Source organism: Mastigoproctus giganteus, chromosome 11 (genome assembly GCF_048544385.1).
Source record: "Mastigoproctus giganteus isolate SK-2022 chromosome 11, ASM4854438v1, whole genome shotgun sequence".
NCBI lineage: Eukaryota > Metazoa > Arthropoda > Arachnida > Uropygi > Thelyphonidae > Mastigoproctus > Mastigoproctus giganteus.
Genome location: NC_143585.1, coordinates 123,118,752 through 123,140,578, shown reverse-complemented (window position 1 = coordinate 123,140,578; position 21,827 = coordinate 123,118,752). Strand labels below are relative to the sequence as shown.

Sequence of the window (21,827 nt, the reverse complement as noted above, 5' to 3'; positions counted from 1 at the left end):
TTAACATGTACATTCAAAATTTAGTTTTAATATTTTAACAAAATTGCATTCGGTAAACATGACTGTTCAAAAGTAATGTGTGTATAGTATTATAGTTACGTACCTTATATAAACTGTAGACATTTATTGCATGTTTTACACTATGATATTAACATACAAGTGTACATTCAAATGCAACTAATAAATTTCATTTGTACATACAAATCATGATATCTTTCTCAATACCCTAATTAGTTACCACTGCACAAACGCACGTTTGTGCAGTGGTAACTAATTAGGTAATCTAATTATAGTGGAGGGGACTGTCATAATTCCTTTAACACTTGATCTGTGAACATCATATTATTCCTATTTCATTCCAGTGATGAAATTTCGCACCTGCCTTTTTCTTTCTCGCTCTGCCCGAATACGCTTGCAGTCTGCCCAGTACTTTATCCCACTGATCACGAAGCGTTGGCTTGGCTTACGTGTAAATCAGTCAAACTTGACTTATTTAAGATATTGCGTGTATTCGAAAATTTGGATCTAGAAGTTACAATATGAGTGGATATGAAGTTCTTTGGGCAGTGTAGATAGGTAGCCCCGAAAGCCCATGGTGTCCATGAGATTTCCTGATTTCTCAAATAGTAGCCTGTAGAGATAGGGCGGCCATAATCACACTGTATTGTATAAGGCAATTGTAAGACCGAACTTAGAACTGTGTTCAGATATGGAGACCTCACCTAAAAAAAGATATTGAGCTCTTGAAAAGGTCTAAAGATGAGCTACCTGCATGGTGAGATTTGCGAAAGGGTGACTGTACAAGGAAAGACTTCAATTATGTGGGATACAGAGCTTAGCAACCAGGCACCCCAGAAAGGGTCTGACTGAATCTGTAAGTAAGGAATCTTAGAAGGGATAGTAAAATGAATGAAGGCAAACTTTTTACTATTATCACTGATTCCAGACCTATAGGCCATAACTTCAAATTATGGGAGAAGAAGGTTAGACTGGGTTGTAAGTTTTATTTTAGCCAGCTTGCTGGTAACTTGGTTCCAGTAATCAACAAACTGGTAACTTGTTCAAGTTTGTTAATTACTGGAACAAATTACCCCTGTGGATAGTTGGGGTTGGAATTAAATAATTAGTCTATTTCCCTGTATACTTTTAATATATTTTCTTTTAATTTTTTGTATTTTTTATATTTTTATTGTTATTTTTGATTTTTTTTATTATTTTTATTCTTTTATTATTATTATTTATTTTATTTTATTTTATGACAGGTGCAGCAAAAGCCTGTACCTCCCTGTACTATATAACTAATATTAATCCAAACTGAAACCTACAGAATGAAAAATCCGTAGTACACTAATGGTTGAAGGTATATTGCAGTGGTAAACAATTCTGTTTTGTATCTTGATATAAAATGTTGTCACTCCAAGTCTTTGCAATATCACCTTCACAAAAGGTCATTTAAGTGACAAGAGCTTGTTGATTTGTTTATGGGTGAAACATGTATGTGTGTGTGGGGGGGGGGGTCAAAAGAGATTTGTATTCACCCTGAAGTAGTTAGTAGTAGTAGTAGTAGTGGTGGCATGTGATGCAAGAAAGCAAGTGTATGAGCTTATGCAACATCAGCCAAAAAAAAAAAAATCACACAATACCCTCCAAATGCCTATCCAGTTCCTCCTTAAATTTATTCAACCTATCAACTTCCACAACGACAGATGGAAATTTGTTCCAGTAATTAACCACCCGCTGGCTAAAGGCAGATTTCCGCACATCTATTCTACATCTGTCTTTTCTTAATTTGAATTTATGCCCCCTTAGGTTCGTAATCTGAACAAGTGGAAGAATCCCATCAGAATTCAGCGTGCTCAACCCATTCAAGGCCTTATACACCTAAATCAGATCACCGCACAGGTGCCTAGTCTCCAGCCACTGCAATTTGCGGAACTTAAGCCTCTCTTGGTAAGAGGATCCCTTCATTCCCCTCACCAATCTTGTTGCCCTTCTCTGTACATGCTTCCTAAAATTAGGCCTCCAGACCTGTACGCAGTACTCAAGGCGTGGCCTGACCATTGCCTTATGCAGAGGGACAATCACCTCCTTCTCCCTCTTAGCAAAATTCCTATATATCATTGACAAAACCCCCATGATCTACCCTGGCAGCCTGTCTGCATTGCCCAGAAAACTACATATCTGACTGCACAATTACTCCCAGGTCTTTTTCATTTTCTACCACCTTAAGTGTAGTACCACACAGTTGGTACATTTCTCTGGGGTTACTTCTACCCATATGTAGTACTTTGCATTTGTCAAGGTTAAACTTCAGTTGCCACTTCTTAGCCCATCTGCCCAAATTATCTAGATCCTGTTGCAGTAACACACTGCCATTACTGTCATTAACAACCCTGCCAACCTTTGTATCATCTGCAAACTTCAACATTAAGCCTGATATACCTTCATCAATATCATTGATAAATATACAAAACAACAGTGAACCTAACACCGAACCCTGTGGGACTCCACTAATAACATTAGTCCATGAAGAGCAGCACCCATTGATTACCACCCTCTGTCTTCTCCCACTTAACCATCCTTTTATCCATTGTAGCAACTTACCCTTAATACCATTCTGCTCCAATTTGTACAATAGTCTTCCATGTGCAACAGTGTCAAAAGCTTTCCTGAAATCCAAATATATGATATCAAAATTATTTTTTGCATCCAGTTCCTTTGTAACCACATCATAATATCCTATCAAATTTGTCAGACAAAACTTTCCCTTAGCAAACCCATGCTGTGTCTGAATTATTGCTGCAGTCTTGTCTTGATGATCCTGCAATGCATCTTTAACCAGTGACTCCATTATTTTACCCGGAACAGAAGTTAAACTAACTGGTCTGTAATTACGCATGTCACCCTTCGTTTCCCCTTTGTGAATTGGGGATAAATTTGCACATCTCCAGTCCGTGGGAAACTCCCCTGAGTCCAAGGATGCTCTCATAATTATGGCTAAGGGTTTGCTTAGTTGCTTTGCCGCCTCCTTTAATATAACTGGATAGATCCCATCCACCCCAGGTGCTTTTCTTATGTTTAACTTCAACAATTTCTCCTCCACTTTGCTTTCAGTTATTACAAAATCATTAAGTATCCTGCTACAATTTGATAACCTTCTGCCATTTTCAAACCTTAATAATTCCTCATGTGTGAATGTAGATGCAAAATACTCTAGTTGTGATAGACAGATGAATTTTTTTTATTTGCCCTTGAAATCTCTGTAGTAAACACAAATTTTGGTTTCGATCTGACAATCCCCCCCCCCTTTGCAGCCCTGAATGAAGTGAAATGTCACAATGGATAAAATAGAATACAGATCAGTAATTTGGTTCCTCTTTCTGCAAGAGGAAACATCCAAAACAATCCACGAATAAATAGTTGCTGTTTATGGAGAAGACTACCCAGGTTACAGTGTTGTTGCACGTTGGTATAAACAATTCAAATGTGGAAGAACCTCAGTGCATGGTGAAGAAATCTCCATATTAGCATCAAAGAACTAGCTGCAGAGCTTCAAAAGTGTATGGTCTGTGGAGAGCATTAGCATTAATTGAGGTATATGATGCAAGAAAGCAAGCTCATCAGCAAAAAAAAACAAAAAACACCTTCCCATTTCACCAATCTGATCACTCCAAATGTTTGTCTAATTCAGCCTTAAATTTATTTATGCTAGCAACTTCCACAACAACAGATGGAAGTCTGTTCCACCAATCAGCTACCTGCTGGCTAAAGGCAAATTTCTGCACATCTATTCTACAACTGTCTTTCCTCAATTTGAATCTATCCCCCCTCAGGTTCTTAATCTCATCAAGTGGACGTATCCCATCAGCATTGAGCCTGCCCAAACCATTCAAGGCCTTGTACACCTCAGTCAGATCATCTTGCAGGTGCCTAGTCTCCAGATGCTGCAACTTACAGAGTTTAAGCCTCTCCTGGTAAGAGAACCCCCATTGTTCCTCTCACCAATCTTGTTGCCCTTCTCTGTACTCGTTGTAGCAACTTTACATCCTTCCTAAAATGAGGCTTCCAGTCCTATATGCAGTATTCAAGGTGTGGCCTGCTCATTGCCTTATACAAAAGTATAATCACCTCCTTGTCTCTGCTAGCAAAATTACTATATCGTTGACAAAACTCCATGACCTGCTCTGGTGGCCTGTCTGCACTACTCAGAGAACTTCATATCTTACTGCACAATTACCCCCAATGTCCCTGCATATTCCTTGCATGCTGCGGTGAGGTGTGCTCATAAATGTGGGTTTGAAATATTGCCACATCCTGCTTATTCCTCCATCCTGCACCCTCAGATTCCTTCAGGGCAGGAAAGAGCCTTGAAGTCCTTTCTTCGTGGAAAACACTTTGCTGCTGATGCTGAGGTGGTTTCTGCTGCCAAGTAATGGTTTGAAGCAGAGGTTCCCAAAGTTTCCATGGTTCACGGTGCCCTTAGCATCCCAGTAATTTTTTTAATGGCACCCCTAGGCCAAAAGAAATATTTAACACAGTGTGTGTGTGTGTGTGTGTGTGTGTGTGTGTGTGTGTGTGTGTGTGTGTGTGTGTGTGTGTGTGTGTGTGTGTGTGTTATATTAAAAAAAATATATGTTATATGATAGTTATTATAATAATATAATTATAAACAAAATTAAAATTCATAATGCAAATTATATATACTTATATAATAATTTTATTCTTTATATAGAGGTACTAAATAAACATCAATTATAGATCACTACAAAATTAAAAAGATACTGTACACCTTTTTTATAATGAAATAAATATAAAAATTAAAAAAAATAAATAAATAATAAATTTAAGTAACTTAATCCAAAATTACATGGCACCCCTGGAATATTTTTGCGGCATCCTAGTGTGCCACAGTACCCTGATTGAAAACCACTGGTTTGAGTAAGTTTGATTTACTAAAAACTTTTAATTCTACTTTGAAATTTAATTCTAATAAATTTTATGAATTCTGTAATAATAACCCTTAGCTACTTCCTTGCACTCGCTGAAGAAGTAGTAAGAAAATACCATGAAATATTTGACTCCATTATGTAAATATTTCTGATTTGGAAATAAACATCATTATACCAATGTAGGTTTGTGTGCTTTATTATTTTCAAACAACAGTTTACCTAGCACCATGCTGCTAAAGGAATACCTTGAATACTATGTTTATATATTAATATAAAATGTGTATGTTATCAGTAAAATTAAATATTTTGTGCATTATGGACTCTAAGAAACCTGCTTTTTCCAAAAAAAAAAAAAAAAAAAAAAGCAGCTCCTATTTTCACCAGAAAATCTCCCATTATCCTCTTGCTTTATAGGTGCCCAATTTCCAACGTTTTTCAAGTGAGCCCTTATAAATATACCATAAGGTCTGCATTATAAATATACCATATATATTGCTCATGATTTTGATGAAAAGTTTTCTGTTTTTTCATAATTTTAAGTGTTTGAAGCAGCCACAGATGACACAATGCATGTGCATATTTAACTCTTATGTTTATGCTTTCTGTGTCATCTTTGTGTGTGCTGCACATACAAACATAAAAATATGAGTGTAATTCCCATCAGGTTATGTAAAGGGAATATGTATCCAGTATTTTGACATGTTTTAGTAGTTTCTGATATCATGCTTCTGTTGTAGAACACCAGTTTCACAAGTATACCTTGTCAGATACACTTTCTGACTACAGATCTTGGAGCCTATCAATGTTAATGGTTAAAAGTTGACTTATTATTATTTTTTATTTTTTTTTTTTGTAGTTTGGTCATTTTTCTTTACTTGTAATATTAAATATGTCCATTTAAATTTTTTCTTTGTTTATTCCTAGGTTATGCATTTCTGCTTTTTCAAGATGAATCATCAGTTCAGGCACTTATTGATGCTTGCATACAAGAGGATGACAAACTTTATCTTTGTGTTTCCAGTCCAACAATAAAAGACAAACCAGTATGTAAATTTTCTTTTAAATAAGATAGTTTTTGTTGTTTAAATATTAAATACAGCAACTGATCAAGTTTAATCCTAGATGATTAAACTCATACTTGTTGACGGTCACAGTTTCAAGTTTTTTTTACACTTTTTATAGTGTTTTAACACACGTTATTTTTTAATTATTACAGAATAAAAAACACTGCACTCCACAATTGTTTGAAAAAAAAAAATAATCAAGTTTATCGAAAGTTGAAAATAAAAAATTTTACAAAAAAAAACCCCACTCTAATGACTCAACAATTTTATGCCTAGTTTGATGTTTTGAAATCCTTGTAGATATCACTATCAGGTCTAGAGGAAGAAATGTATATTTCTTCCTTTAGACCTGATAGTGAATCATGAAAAAGCAAATATGAAAGGTATTAGAACCTACAGTACTTAGAATTGTACATAGGTTGATGGCTGAGAAGATACTTGCTAACATTTGACTAAAATTCCGATAGATTGTAATTTTTGGGAAATAAATGTGAGGGAAGGTTGTTGCAGAGCACAGAAGTAGAAGGGATAAATGAAGGGTTTTAACTGATTATAGCAAATCATTTCATTATGACAAATCACTCACTTATATCATTCAGATGATTATAGTTGGTAACCATTAATCCTTCAGTTATGCCCATCACTAGTTCTGACCAGTTTGTAAAAGAGTGGAGGAATTACTGGTGCCAATTCTGAAGAATAGTGCCCGTGGAAGAATCTATACAAACTGAATGTCTATGAGACAAAGAGTGTAGAGACTTTTTAAAAGAGACAAGTCATTAATTAACCTGCCTACCCTTTTCCAAATGGAGTCTAGAAGCTTGAAAGAGTTTCAGGAGCATCACCCCAGGTATTGGAACAATATTCCATAGTAGGGTGAATTTGAGATTTGTACAAAGTGAGTAATTGCTTGGAAGAAAAGTAATGCTAAGAGCAAAAAGGAAAAGTTTTTTTTTGATACAGAGGAAGCAATATTTTTGTGATGTGCTTCTATCTAGAGAGATTGGAGGTCAGAGTAATCCCTTATAGTAATAATAATCTTGTCTAGAAATGTGAGTGTTGTCGAAGATGACCATAGGAGCAGTAGACTTCGTAAAAAATAAGGACTGAATTAAGTACTGAAATTTACTAAGTTATCCAGTGGATAACTTAGTAAATTTCCTTTGCCCTAGTGGATAATTACTTGGAAGTCAGCATTTAAGGAATTGGTCATGGATATTTGAAAGGTTTTATTGATAACAGCATGCTACATCCACCTGGAAAGTGTGGGAAGGTCATTAATATACAGAATGAAAAAAGTTTGAAGAAAGAACTGAACCTTAGGAAACACCAGCATTAGTTGAGAAGTTAGACAGGTAGTCATTTACGATCACCAGCAGTGAGCAATCAAAGAAAAAACTGGCTGTCCATTTGCAAAAAAATAGAAAACAAACCATAAAATGGATCTTGTTTGGAAGACCTTTATTCTATGCACGAACAAAAGCCTTACAAATATCAAGAGCAACTGCTTGAGTTTCACCAAATTTTTCCATTGAGTTTATTCAGATATGAGTAACATAAGCCAGTATATCACCAATGGATCCACACTGATAAATCCATATTGGCAGTTGCCAATCAGTTGAAAGGTTTTGAATTGTTTTACCTGTTGACTGTTTATGGATTACTTTGGGAGGAGTAAATTAGTTGGCAACTACAAACAAGGTTGTATAGCCAAATCTTTAGAAGACCCCAAAAAAGAGTGCAAGAATACAAAAAGACATCCGGCATGGTAGAGTGGACAAATCTGAACTGCTCATGCATTCCTTGGAATATATTTTGGGGTTTTAACAAAATCTTAGTGCTGTCCATAGATTCCAAACAGGACCTTCAAAGAAGGTTATTTCATCAAATTCCACAGTGACACAGAAATCAACAGAAAATAAGGTGCCAACCTCAGGCAAGAGTGCCTCCACTCTCCACTTCTTCAAGCAAAACAATCATCACAAAAACATATTCTGATAGCAGGCTATCAGAACTTATATCATTTGAATGGATCCTAGCAGTTCCCAAAACAACCAACATCAATATTCAACAGAAGAGAATCCAACTTCCAATCACACAGCAACCATCACTGTTACCTTAGAAGCTGCAGCACAACCAAAGAAGACCAACAGTCGAAGTGATCTAAATCAAGTTAATAATTAAAACACCTAATTTAATTATATAAATAAGTGGAATTTATGAATGTACAATTTTAAAGTGGAATTTATTGATAAATAAAATATTATCCACTTGTTAGAATTTCCATTTCTTTTAAAAGCACTGAAGATTTTGGTACTTCTGTATACAATTAAACTTGCAGTACATTAAGTAATTTTTTTTAGTAAGGTTTTAGTGTAGTTAATTTTTTCAGTGTAAGGTTTTTTCCCTTCAAAGTATTTTATGTGTGTAAACCAAGTTAGCTTCTAACCTTTGGAATAATATATTAGTATTAGCATTAGTAGAGGCATATGATGCAAGAAAGCAAGCTTATGCAGCATCAGCCAAAAAAAAAAAAAAAAAAACCTCCCATTTCACCCCACCATATTAATATATTATTCCAAATATATTAACCTCCTTCAAACTATATAAATTTCCTAGCCGTATAACAGCTATTTTAAGAGTGTTTGTAAAACCCAACCATTTGTTATCACCTGGGTTCGAGTTTAACTGTCACCTACTTGGATTTCAGAAAAGCTTTTGACACTGTTGTGCATGGAAGACTACTGTACAGATTGGAGCAGAATGGTATTAAGGGCAAGTTGCTACAATGGATAAAAGGTTTGTTAAGTGGAAGAAGACAGATAGCGGTAATCAATGGACACTGCTCTTTGTGGAACTAACGTTATTAGTGGTGTCCCACAGGGTTCGGTGTTGGGCCCACTGTTGTTTTGTATATTTATCAGTGATATTGATGAGGTATATCGGGCTTAGTGTCGAAGTTTGCAGATGATACAAAGGTTGGCAGGGTTGTTAATGACAGAATGATAGCGTGCTATTGCAACAGGATGGCGCCTCCGTAGCCAGGTGGGCAGGAGCAGCAGTGCGTAGCACACGCTTCTTTATTAGACCGGGGTTCGAGCCCGTGACCCACCAAATATGGAGGATGCGGAAAGGTCAGGGAATGACCACCGCATATCCCTGGAGCAATATGGTCTTAGTTGCTAATGCTCCTAAAAACCAAACAACAAACAACAACTGCAACAGGATCTAGAAAATTTGGGCAGATGGGTTGAGAAGTGGCAACTGAAGTTTAACATTGACAAATGCAAAGTACTGCATATGGGTTGAAGTAATCCCAGAGGAATGTACCAACTGTGTGGTACTACACTTAGGATGGTAGAAAATGAAAAAGACCTGGGAGTAATTGTGCAGTCAGATATGAAGTTTTCTGAGCAATGCAGACAGGCTGCCAGAGCAGGTCATGGGGTTTTGCCAATGATATACAGGAATTGTGCTAGCAGGGAAAAGGAGGTGCTTATCCCTTTGTATAAGGCAATGGTCAGGCCACGCCTTGAGTACTGCGTACAGGTCTGGAGGCCTCATTTAGGAAGGATGTAGATTTGCTTGAATGTGTGCAGAGAAGGGCAACAAGATTGGTGAGGGGGACAAAGGGGCCCTCTTACCAAGAGAGGCTTAAATTCTGCAAATTGCAGCAGCTGGAGACTATGCACCTGAGAGGTGATCTGATTGAGGTGTATAAGGCCTTGAATAGATTGAGCACGCTGAATTCTGATGGGATTCTTCCGCTTGCTCAGATTACAAACATAAGGGGCATAAATTCAAATTGAGGAAAGACAGCTGTAGAATGGATGTGCAGAAATTTGCTTTTAGCCAGCGGATGGTTAATTGCTGGAACAAACTTCCATCTGTCGTGTGGAAGTTGATAGCTTAAATAAATTCAAGGAGAAGCTGGACAAACGTTTTGAGGGAATGGTTGTGTGAATTTTTTTTTTTTTTTTTTTTTTTTAAATATTCATAAACTTGTTTTTTTCACCTCATAATATAAACTTAATTTAAATAATATATTTAAGAAATTAGATTCCCTACTGTGTTGTGTAATTTTGAATTCTTGTTTAACGGCATGGATAAGTTGCCTTGAAAGTTTTGGATCTTTTGGAAAACTGAATATGGTAACTTTAGGTGTTTCCTTAACAGTTTGTTTAAATATATATTTAAGGGGAATACCAGTATATTCAAGGAATCTTGCACACACACACACACACACAACTAACATCTGCACGTGTAAAAAAACCTTCCAACGAAATAAATGTGTGCTCTTGAAAATAACAGTAGTAGTAGTAGTAGCAGCACCACTCTTGATAGTGTCAGAGTGATTAGTGGCTTATTGCTTTAGTCTGACTCTCAAAGGTTTATTGTAGTAAAATATGTTTTTATGTAATGCTGTATTAATTACTAACTGAATAGATATGTCATGTCATTCTCCTGCTCTACTAGAAAAGTTATATACAGCTTATTCCTCTATTGGGTCCTCTGTTGTTTTGTATATTTATCAATGATATTGATAAGGTATATCAGGCTTACTGTCGAAGTTTGCAGATGATACAAATGTTGGCAGGGTTGTTAATGACAGTAATGGCAGTGTGCTACTGCAACAGGATCTAGAAAATTTGGGCAGATGGGCTGAGAAGTGGCAACTGAAGTTTAACATTGAAAAATGCAAAGTACTGCATGTGGGTAGAAGTAACCCCAGAGAAACGTACCAACTGTGTGGTACTACACTTAAGGTGGTAGAAAATGAAAAAGACCTGGGAGTAATTGTGCAGTCAGATATGAAGTTTTCTGAGCAATGCAGACAGGGTGCCAACGCAGGTCATGGGGTTTTGTCAATGATATATAGGAATTTTGCTAGCAGAGAAATGGAGGTGATTGTCCCTCTGTATGAGGCAATGGTCAGGCCACGCCTTGAATACTGCGTACAGGTCTGGAGGCCTCATTTTAGAAAGGATGTAGATTTGCTTGAGCATGTACAGAGAAGGGCAACAAGATTGGTGAGGGGGGAAAGAAGGGATCCTCTTACCAAGAGAGGCTTAAGCTCTGCAAATTGCAGTGGCTGGAGACTAGGCACCTGCGCAGTGATCTGATTGAGGTGTATAAGGCCTTGAATGGGTTGAGCACGCTGAATTCTGATGGGATCCTTCCACTTGTTCAGATTACGAACCTAAGGAGGCATAAATTCAAATTAAGAAAAGTCAGATGTAGAATAGATGTGCGGAAATTTGTCTTTAACCAGTTGGTGGTTAATTGGAAAGGAGACAGGGGTGGTAATTAATGGGCATTCTTCTCAGCAGACTAATGTAGCAAGTGAGTCCCTTAAGGTTGTGTTGGGGTTCCCCCTCGTTTCTGATTTTCCACAACAATATTCATGGTATATAACAAAGCTGTCAAAGTTTGCTGATAATTTAAATGTAGATAGGATGGTTAAACAATCAGGACCAGGCTATTTTGTGCTTCTGAATGAATTAGATTATTATTTTTTTTATTATTATTATTGCTCATTATAGACAATGGTCAGATCTGATTTGGAGTATGGTATTCCAATTGGATGATCTGGAAGTCTGGCAACCCAAAGGTCGCGGGTTTGAATCCCGCCTCGGGCTTGGATCAAAGTACTGCAAAAATCTTGGGAGGTGCATTATGGCCACAGAAGCTGATGCACCAAACAACTACCAAAAAAAAAAAAAAAAAAGGTCTGGAAGTCTCACCTTTTAAAGGACATAGAACTTTTAGAGATGGTCCAAAGAAAGGCAACTAGATTGGTTGGGAGTACTCTGGGTTGTCTCTATGAGGAACACTTTAGAAGATGTGGACTGCAAAGCTTGGATTTTTATACACTTCACTGGTGACCTGGTAGAGTTGGTTAGGTTCTTTAAAGGAATAAGCTCATGAATGAATTAATAATGTGTACAGAAAGGACAGGAGGAGTTGTGCTTTTGATAAAGAGGCACATATATTTTGAAACGGTACAACCACTAGACATACGCCAGTATAATATTGAGTGAACATAGTGTGACATAACCACTAGAAAAACAAAGATGGGAGTAGAAGTCTATTACAGACCAAATGACTGCAAAGAGTGTAATGAACACCTATACAGATAAATAGGGCAGTCCAATAAATCAGAATGTCTTATCATTGGGGATTTTAGATTTCTAGATAACGATCAGAAATCATGGGTTGAAAGGTCACTCAGTAGCACAATATTTCTCTATTTGTTAGATGTCTAGGACAAGAGGGTTTGTCAGTGATATATGGGAATTTTGCTAGCAGGAATAAGGAGGTCATTACATCATTTTATAAGGTGATGGTTGGGTGACGTCTTAAGTACTGCATACAGGTCCAAAAGCCTCATTTAGGAAGGATGTGGATTTGTTGGAGTGGGTGCAGAATATTTCCCTGGTTATTAGAGGCATCAAAAGAAAGCTGATAACCAGATCAAGAACATTTCTTGATCTCGTTATCAGCAGTGATTCATCATGCATTAAGAATCTTCATGTGAAGGAACCTTTAGGCGGCAGTGATCATGCTGCAGCGATGCAGGATTTATTCAAAACAAGTTAGGTGGTACATTACATTTCAATTGTATTTATTTATTTTTTTTTCTTAAATGAATTCAATTTTTATTTTCTGTGTTTAATAGAACTGAGAAGTAAATAACTAATTAATTTGTTACTAGTTAATTAGTAATTAACTAATAATGCATAAAAGTAATTATTTTCATTTCACATAATATTCACTCAACTTTTTGTAATATACTTATTTCTTTCTGAATTTTGAAATACAGTAATACCCCGACTTACGCTACCCCGACTTAGGCGAACTCGGAGTTACGCGGTTCTTGATTTTTTCGTTTGGCAACGCTGCCGCCCACTATCTTCAAGGTCGTTTTTCATATGTTATCGATATACGGTGCGACGGCGGAGATTGAGAGCGAAAGATGAACAAAATTCAACTTTGCTGCTTTTATGTTTTTTATATCAGTGAAGGGGAAACACATTTCACCATAATAACGTAAAAACCAACACAATTCCAGCTATCGGTATAATCGCAAATGCAATTAGATCGAGTTTACTACCAGTTTATAACAGATTTCACTAGCAGAAACGCAACTGGATTTTTATTGTTTTATGGTAGTAACCCCTAGAAATGTGAGGTGTTAATAGTGTACCTCTGCCTTTATGGTGTTGTTTATTCAGTTGCTACATGCGCGCAGCTTTGTTTATGCGTATCAAGCGTGCCTCCTCGTTTTGTAATTGTGCTTTATTCCCTAAAAATGAGTAAAATACTTAAAAGGTGTGAAAAGGAAGCGTCCTGGTGAAGACTGCAGATTCAGAGAGAAAAAGAAAAGCAATTATCGATAAACAGAGGCGGACTGGATCAAAAATTCTTACCCGGGAAAATTTATAGTGGCCTCATACTATGGTTTATGGCCAAAATCACACAGGCCCACCGGGGTTTCCCCGGTAAGGCTTATGGCCAGTCCGCCTCTGTCGATAGAGAAAAAATATGAAATTGTGAAACGCTTTGAGCGAAATGAAAGACCATGTGATATTGCACGTGCTACAGGCCTAAATGAAGCAACGGCGAAAAGCACATGACAATTGCAAACTTGACAGGTTGAAAATTGAAAAGGGCTCAATTGTAAAGGGCTTAAAAATTTTAGAAAACATAGACTCCAACGAAGAACGCGTTATAGCTACAAAGCAAGGAATAAAAAAATTATTAGCTTGCTACGAAGAAATTCTGCGTGAAAAAAAGAAGGCGCTGTGTCGTCAGACGAATTTGTTAGATTTTATGAAGCCATCGACATCGAAATAACTTTTTAACGTAAGTCATTTGTTTTTTTAATACATATTTTGTATTAATATGTATGCAGAACTGCAATTTTATTAATATTTTTCTTCTAAACTAGTGTTTTTGTTAGTCCTTGGTCCCAATTAAGCAAAATTTATATGTATTTATATGCAAAGTTGTACCCCGACTTACGCGATTTCGACTTACGCGATTTTCGTCGGACCCACCTATCGCGTAACTTCGGGGTATTACTGTATAACACATTTTGTGCCTGTGATATAATAAAAAAATATATAGCAGCACCTCAGATCGTTATATGCTTTCAACACTTTTGCAATGTTCTTTAATTATTTCTTCCTGGATTTTAATAACACTTATTTCATATCATTATTATTACCCTAATCAGGGTAATAATAATTGGGGTAATAATAATGATAAAAAGCGTCTCAGAAAGCAGTGTTTCATGTGTGCAAGCTGAGAACCGAGAATATTTCTTTTCTGTACATCATATTGCCCATTCATTCCTCCAATCAGCACAGCCTAATTTGCATAATAGCAGACACTATCCAGTTCGTCATGCCTTCTAATCATCTTTAATAACTTTGGAAATTTATTTCTTTATACATTAGAAATATTTTATTGCATTTTTTTTAGTTTGTTGTTTGTTTGTTATTTGGAGCATTAGCAACTAAGGCCATATTGCTCCAGGGATATGCGGTGGTCATTCCCTGACCTTTCCGCATCCTCTGTATTTGGTGATCATGGGCTCGAACCCTGGTCTAATCAAGAAGTGTGTGCTACGCACTGCTGCTCCTGCCCACCTGGCTACGGAGGTGCCTTTTTTTTTTTTTTTTTTTAGTGCATGTGGTATTGTTGATTGTGTTTGGGGAGGGGGGGGAAGCAGTGAGAAATCTTTATTCATGGTATTTATAATAGATTCTAAAAAGAGTTTGGATGTTGAGATGTGAATATGAACTATTTACAACTACTAGGTTTTACAATCAGATCTGAGGGTGTTTTTTTTCTTTTTTGCTGATATTTTATAATCTTTTGATAAAATTTACATTTTGAAAAATCGTGAATAATACGATATGGTTTGATTGATATTTGATTTGGAATGTTTATAAATGGTTGTGCTTATAAATGTTTAAACTGAGCATAACCTCTGACAAATTAAAGTCAATTAATTAGAAAAGATATGACCAATGGATTATATTAGTAATATCATCTAATACTCTTTTTATGGCATCTGAGAATTTGTTTTAATTTGCTAAAAAGTTTTCTATTTTTGTAAGTTGTAGTTTGGATTATTCTCATCAGTAAGGTAATTATGTTTGAAGGTTCAGATACGTCCATGGCGTCTAAGTGATGCAGACTTTGTATTGGATGCTTCCATGCCTCTAGATCCTCGTAAAACTGTATTTGTGGGTGGAGTACCTCGTCCATTGAAGGCAGGTAGGTATAAATTAAATTAAAATAAATTTGAATTGTTTCATATTTGTATACCAAAATTTCATGTAATCTTAATATAAATCTCAGTGAAAACTTGATACTGTTAACCCTGATTTGTAATTAATCATGATCAGTCTTATTTGAATTTGATAAGCTAAATTGAATTTTAATTCAATTATTTAAAAAAAATTAAAACAGATTGAGTAATCATAACAAAAGATTACTATTTATTGTTGGTTTTCTGATTTTTTAAAATAAGAAAATGCTATAGTTAAAAATAAAGATGGGAAAGTTATAACTTATGTATAAAACATTTGAATATCTATAAAACATATGAATAATCTTTTCCAACCTCTGAAAGCAAATACAGAGTATAACTTCTGTTATGACTATTTTTCATTCATAGAAAAAGCATAAGTACTGATTGTACTAAAAAATGGTTAAAAATAATGTAATAACTTTTATAAGATTGTGTGAGCTTTTATAAGATTGTGTTTATAAGATTTGTACATTATAATTCTGTTTGTGTATTCAAGCTTCTCCTGACAGAATACCAATCCCACTAGTAAAAGCGTATACAGATCTCTTATATATATATGCACAATATTGTCTTCACCATGTGTCTGTCCATCCATCCTCATCTAACAGCTCAACTCCCAGCCAATTAGATCAGCCAATTAGAAATCCACCAGTCATTTCTTTTTTCCATACAACTTGTATGTAAAAAAAAAAAAGAAATTCTGAGATTAAATGTAGTTTTAACGTAGTATCGTTAGCTTTAGACAGTCCATACATGCTTATGTGTATGATTAAGTTTAGAGAATGTAAAACTGTAGTATTTTATTAAGTTATAATCTTAGTAATTAAGTGATATAAGGAGAAAAAGAAAAAAAAAAATTCATTTAATTTAAGAAAAAATTTAATACTCCTGAAATGCAACATACTGCATACATTAACTAACTTGTATTTGATACCAAAGCAAACTGCAGTATCCAGTAAAATCCAAATATGTGGTACTACTAACTGCTGATTAGGCCCAGTGGTTTCATTGTTGCACCCACCTGTCTGTCAGTTTTTCAGGTCAGAGTTTTGTTTACAGTTTGGGCAAATTTCAGTGAAAAAGACTAAATTTATTAAGCTTGGCATGTTCTTGGGCCATTAGTCAAAATTTATTGCCATGAAAATGTAATCATGTTGACCACAGCCAAGTGTGGCTAATTTTTACATGAAAAACAGTTCCATTTGGAAATATAGGCTCATGTCATACAAAAATTTTCAATTGTGATGGGGGGGGTATCAATATCCTCTTTTTTCCATTGGTAGATAGAACAGAAATTCCCATAGTGATAACTTTGTAAAGCAGCAAGCATGCCTGACTTTCATATATAAAAAAAGCCTCAGTTGAAATTGTTGTTGTTGGGTTTTAGGTTCATCAGTAACTTGGACCATATCATGGAAATTTATATTATGTCCATGCAAGTGTTACAGAATGATTTGCTTGTTGTGCATGCTAAAAAACCCAGAATAACTCACAAAGGGGAAACTCTACTCTGTCCAGCTAACTACAGCCCTGATTAAAGAAATTCCTTCAGTCTGTGAATGTACTCAAACCCAGACTTCTTCAAGTGACAAATAGTAAAACCACTATAACCTTTACAGAGGATTTCAGTTGAAATTAAAAGTCACATAATACTGGAAGTTTTTAAACAACAACCCAAAGGGATACCTCACAAAAGAAGAACAAACCAATTTTCTAACTAAATGCAGTGACCAAGGAACCGGATGCAAAAAATAATTTTGACATCATATACTTGGATTTCAGGAAGGCTTTTGATACTGTTGCACATAAAAGACTGCTATACAAACTGGAGCAATTTGGAATTACGGGCAAGTTACTGCTATGGATAAATGGATGGTTAAGTGGAAGAAGACAGAGAGTGGTTAGCAGTGGGCACTGCCCTTTGTGGACTAATGTTAGTGGAGTTCCCCAGGGTTCAGTCTTGGGTCCATTGTTGTTTTCAATATTTATTAATGATATTGATGAAGGTATATCAGGCTTAATGTCTAAGTTTGCCGATGATACAGAGGTTGGCAGGGTGGTTAATGACAGTCATCAGGGTGAGCCACTGCAACGAGATCTAGGAAAATGGCAGTTTTCTAGGCTGAGAAATGGCAGTTGAAGTTTAACATTGACAAATGCAAGGTACTGCCCATGGGTAGCAGTTAACCCCAGAGTAACATCAACTGTGTGGTACTACACTCAGGGTAGTGAAGAATGAAAGACCTGCAGGTAATTGTGTAGTCAGACATGAAATTCTCTGAGTAGTGCAGACAGGCTGCCAGTACAGCTCATGGAGTTTTGTCAATGATATACAGAAACTTTGCTAGCAGGGATAAGGAGGTGATTATCCTTTTGTATAAGGCCATGGTTAGGCTGCATCTGAGAACTGTATACAGATCTGGGGGTCTCACTTTAGGAAGGAAGTTGAACTGCTGGAATGGGTGCAGAGAAAGGCAACTAGATTGGTGAAGGGAACAAAATGGTGTTGTTACCTAGAAAGGCTTTAGTTCTGCAAATTGTTGTGTCCTGAGACTAGGCATCTGTGGGGAGATCCGATTGAGGTATTTAAGCCTTGAATGGATTGAGTAAGCTAAATGTTAATGTCATTGATATTAATGTCTTGCTACGACTACACACATGAGTAGGCATAAATTCAAGTTGAGGAAGGATGATTGCAGGATAGAAGTGTAGAAGTTTGCCTTCAGATGGTTTCTTGTTGGAACGGGCTACCATCTGTTGTTGTGGAAGTGGATGAGTTGAATAAATTCAAGGGAGATCTGGTCAAATCTTGAAGGGTACGGATAGGTGAACTTTTTTTTTTTTTGGCTAATGCTATATAAGCTTGCTTTCTTGTATCATTTGCTTTTACTACTACTAAAAGTTTGGCAACCTTTTATGCTATTCATAAAAATTAGAATGCCTGGTGTGGGCCAGCCATGGCTTGTAAAGCAATTGTATGCATAAATTAGTAATGAGAAGTAGCACCAGTTGGAATTACACCGTCATGTGCAGCTTAAATTTTTTAACAGACCAGGGGGATATTCTGCATAGAGGAACAAAAGTTAAAAGCCTAGATCTCTTCTTATGTCATTGGTAAAAATTTTACAGTGTATCACTTTAGCTTTGCTGAAAAATGCAGTGGGCTGCAAAAGTTTATTCTTTTTCTTGACACATGCAGAAGAAGAACTAGCTCCAGTGACAAATGAAGCATAGCTGAGTTTCCCACATAAAATAGCTCTTATCAAAATCAAAAAGTTACATGTGGCTTGGAAAATTTTTAACAATGGCACAAGGGGATACGTTGATGAACAAATTATCTCTTAGACCACTGATAAAAATTTTACACTGTCAGTGTATCAGTTTCCTGTTGCTGAAAGGTACAGTGCTGCACAAATTTGCCATGAAATGTGGCTGTAACAGCTACGAAAGGAGAATTAGCCCCGATGGCATGAATTTGCACAATGCGTCCTAGAATATCTAGTGGAGCTTATTAAAGGGAAACACAGCTATAACAATCTATAAAAAAATATAATGATCCTTGACAGCAAATAAAATTCATTTGATTTTGGTAATTTATGTATTTATAGAATGCATTAACACCTTCAGAAAATAAAAATAAATACTCTTTGTCAAATAGGGCATACTCTGCAATAAAAATTATACAAAAATAAGATTGTTTGTCAGTCTGCTATGGTTTGATAGACAGGTGGCTACAGCAAAGAAAGCAACTCTCTCCAGTATGGTGGGAAACTCAGTTTGATCATTGTAGCATCATCACAATTTTAGGTTTTACCATTTCTTTATTTCTCAATTACAAGCTCATGCATATTTAATAACCTAACTTTAATATGATGATGTTTTGCATGATAAGATTGGGGAAACTGACTAAAGGACAATACAGGAAAAAAATAAAATTTTATTTCAAAATAACGTTAGGCTTTCTTGGGAGAGCACATACAAAACATTTCAGCAGTAGTTGACTAAATAGTCCTTTTAAAAATACATAAAACAAAACATTTTTCCATGTCTTCCATATAATAGGTTAACAACTTGACAACTAACTGCACAGCATTATGTTTGTCTTTCACTTGTCCTTATGCTAATCATGTCTTGCAGCTCATATGAAATCAATATCAAATGCACATACTTTGATTTAAACTTAATATTATACAGATATGGTCCATTGAATATTTAACCTTATTAACCTAATTTTTTTTTTTTTTTTTTTTTTTCATGAACACCCCAGTCACAGAAGGTAGTAGAACCTATACTACTTAGTACTGTACATAGGTTGAAGGTTGACGAGACAGAAGTTACTTGTTGACATGAGTCTTTAATTTCTATAGATTGTAATTTTAAGGATTCCAGAAAATAGAAGTTTAAAGGATAAATGAAGAAGAAAAGTTCATTCTGTGAGTTTGAAATTGGACAGTAAATGCTTACTGACTGGTTGCAACAAGTGTTTGAACTGATTTGGAACAGAGAGGGAGAATTATAGATGTTAATTCAGAAGAACAGTGCCCATGGAAAATATCTATAGAAAGAGTATGCAGCAGCAACAGAACATCTATGAGACAGAGGGTGAAGAGACTTTGTAAGAGATGGGCCATTAATTAACCTGACTGCCCTCTTTTGAATAAAGTCGAAGAGTGAGAAGGGGGTTTTGAGTGCACCACCCCAGATATGAGAACAATATTTCATGGTAGAACAAATTTTAGATTTGTATAGTCAGAAGTTGCTTAGAAGAAAAGTAATGCTGAGAGCAAAAGAGAAAAACCAGTTTTTTAGATGCAGTATTTGTGATGTTTGGAAGCAATATTCATGATGAGCCTGTGCCAAGTGAGATTAGCAGTCAGGGTAATCTCTAATAGAGATATGTGATCTTGTCTAGAGATCTGATTGTAATCAAAGATAAGCATAGGAGCAATAGACTCTTTTTTTGCAAGATATAAGACAGGATTGAATTTTAGAGGGATTGAAGGGATTGAAATTAACTAAGTTATATTTGTCCCTTTGGTGAATTACTTGGAGATCAGCATATAAGGAATTGGTAATGGATATTTGAGAAGTTGAAACTGTTTATGCAAGACAACATTTCTCAAACCAGAAGGTGGAATATTGCTATCATCAGCAAAATTTTCAATGAGATTTCCAGTCAATGGAAGAAGGTCATTAATATATAAGAGGGGAAAGAGGGGAGAAAGAACTGAACCAAAGGAACACCAACATAGTTGAGAAGTTAGAACACAGAGAGCCATCTACCGTCACCAGCAGCGAGTGGTCAGAGAGAAAACTGGATAACCAATTGCAAAAGACTGTCAGTAATCCATAGGATGGAAGTATGTTTAGAAGTCCTCTATGTCAAACATAAAGCCTTAGAAATATTGAGGAGTCAGGAAAAAAAACCACCCTTTTCCATTCAATCTATCTATAGATGGGTAACATAAGCCAGTATATCGCCAGTGGATCAATACTCACTTCTTAAAAAAAAAATCAATATTTTAGGTTACATCATAGATAGTTATATTCAAGAAGTCACATATACAGGAACTCCCCGACTTATGGAATTTCAACTTGACGTAATTATTGTGCATCCCATAGGAATAAATGGAGGTATCGTGAAAATATCGTAATGTGAACCCAATAACACTTTTTTTTTTTTTTTTTTTAATTCGTTCCAAGTCCTTGGAATTTGAAAATTTTGCTATATTACTAAGTTATTTATCTCTCTAAAAGGTCATATTTACAATGTAAATTGCGCTACCCTTTCATCGTTATCATGTATTCCCATTATATGAATCAATTTTGAATGCCTTTGTGATATTTTTTTAAAGCACGTTTCTGGAGGTCATGACCATGAAACAATAAAAACAATTTGCTTTCTGGTTTATTGGGCTTCTCTGTTAGTGCATCTAATTATAAATGGGTAGTAAATGTGATCTTATTGCATTTGCAATAATACCGATAATTACACTAATATGGTGAAATGTGTTAACCTTCACTGAAATCTTCAATCATATATAAAAAAAAAAAATTTCAGAAACTTCTCTTCATTCCTAATTACGTATTATAATGATGAAGGGAAAGGGACCAACAGAAAGTGCAAGTGCTAGCAGTGCCAGAAAACAAAACAAAATTGATTTAGAAATGAAGATGAAAATGATTAAAAAAGTAAGAAGCATGACAAAGTTTGTCATCTATTGCAAAGGAATTAGGTCTCCCTGCTTCAACAGTGAATACTATTTTAAAGGCCAGTGTGCGTATAAAAGAACATGTCAAAGGATCAATGCACTTAAGATCAACAGCAATCACAAAACAGCGTTCAGGTGCTATATTGAAGATGAACAGCTGTTAATAATATGGATGGAAAATCAGATTCAGAAGCGGGTGCTCCTGAGTTTAATGACCATTCAAGCAAAAGCAAGAAGTATTTATAAAGATATTAAGGATAAGTATGTTAAATCCAAA

General features: G+C 35.7%; 1 protein-coding gene across 2 annotated transcripts in view; it reads left to right on the top strand.

Annotated features, from left to right (window-relative positions):
• LOC150078409 (cytoplasmic polyadenylation element-binding protein 2-like) overlaps nucleotides 1-21,827 on the top strand; it is a 405,982-nt gene that overhangs the window by 367,132 nt on the left and 17,023 nt on the right. For both annotated transcript variants that reach the window (XM_090385295.1, XM_090385294.1), the window contains 2 exons: nucleotides 5,874-5,992; nucleotides 15,187-15,301. In XM_090385295.1, coding sequence (XP_090241421.1) covers nucleotides 5,874-5,992; nucleotides 15,187-15,301 — 234 coding nt within the window. The remainder of the gene's footprint in view (nucleotides 1-5,873; nucleotides 5,993-15,186; nucleotides 15,302-21,827) is intronic.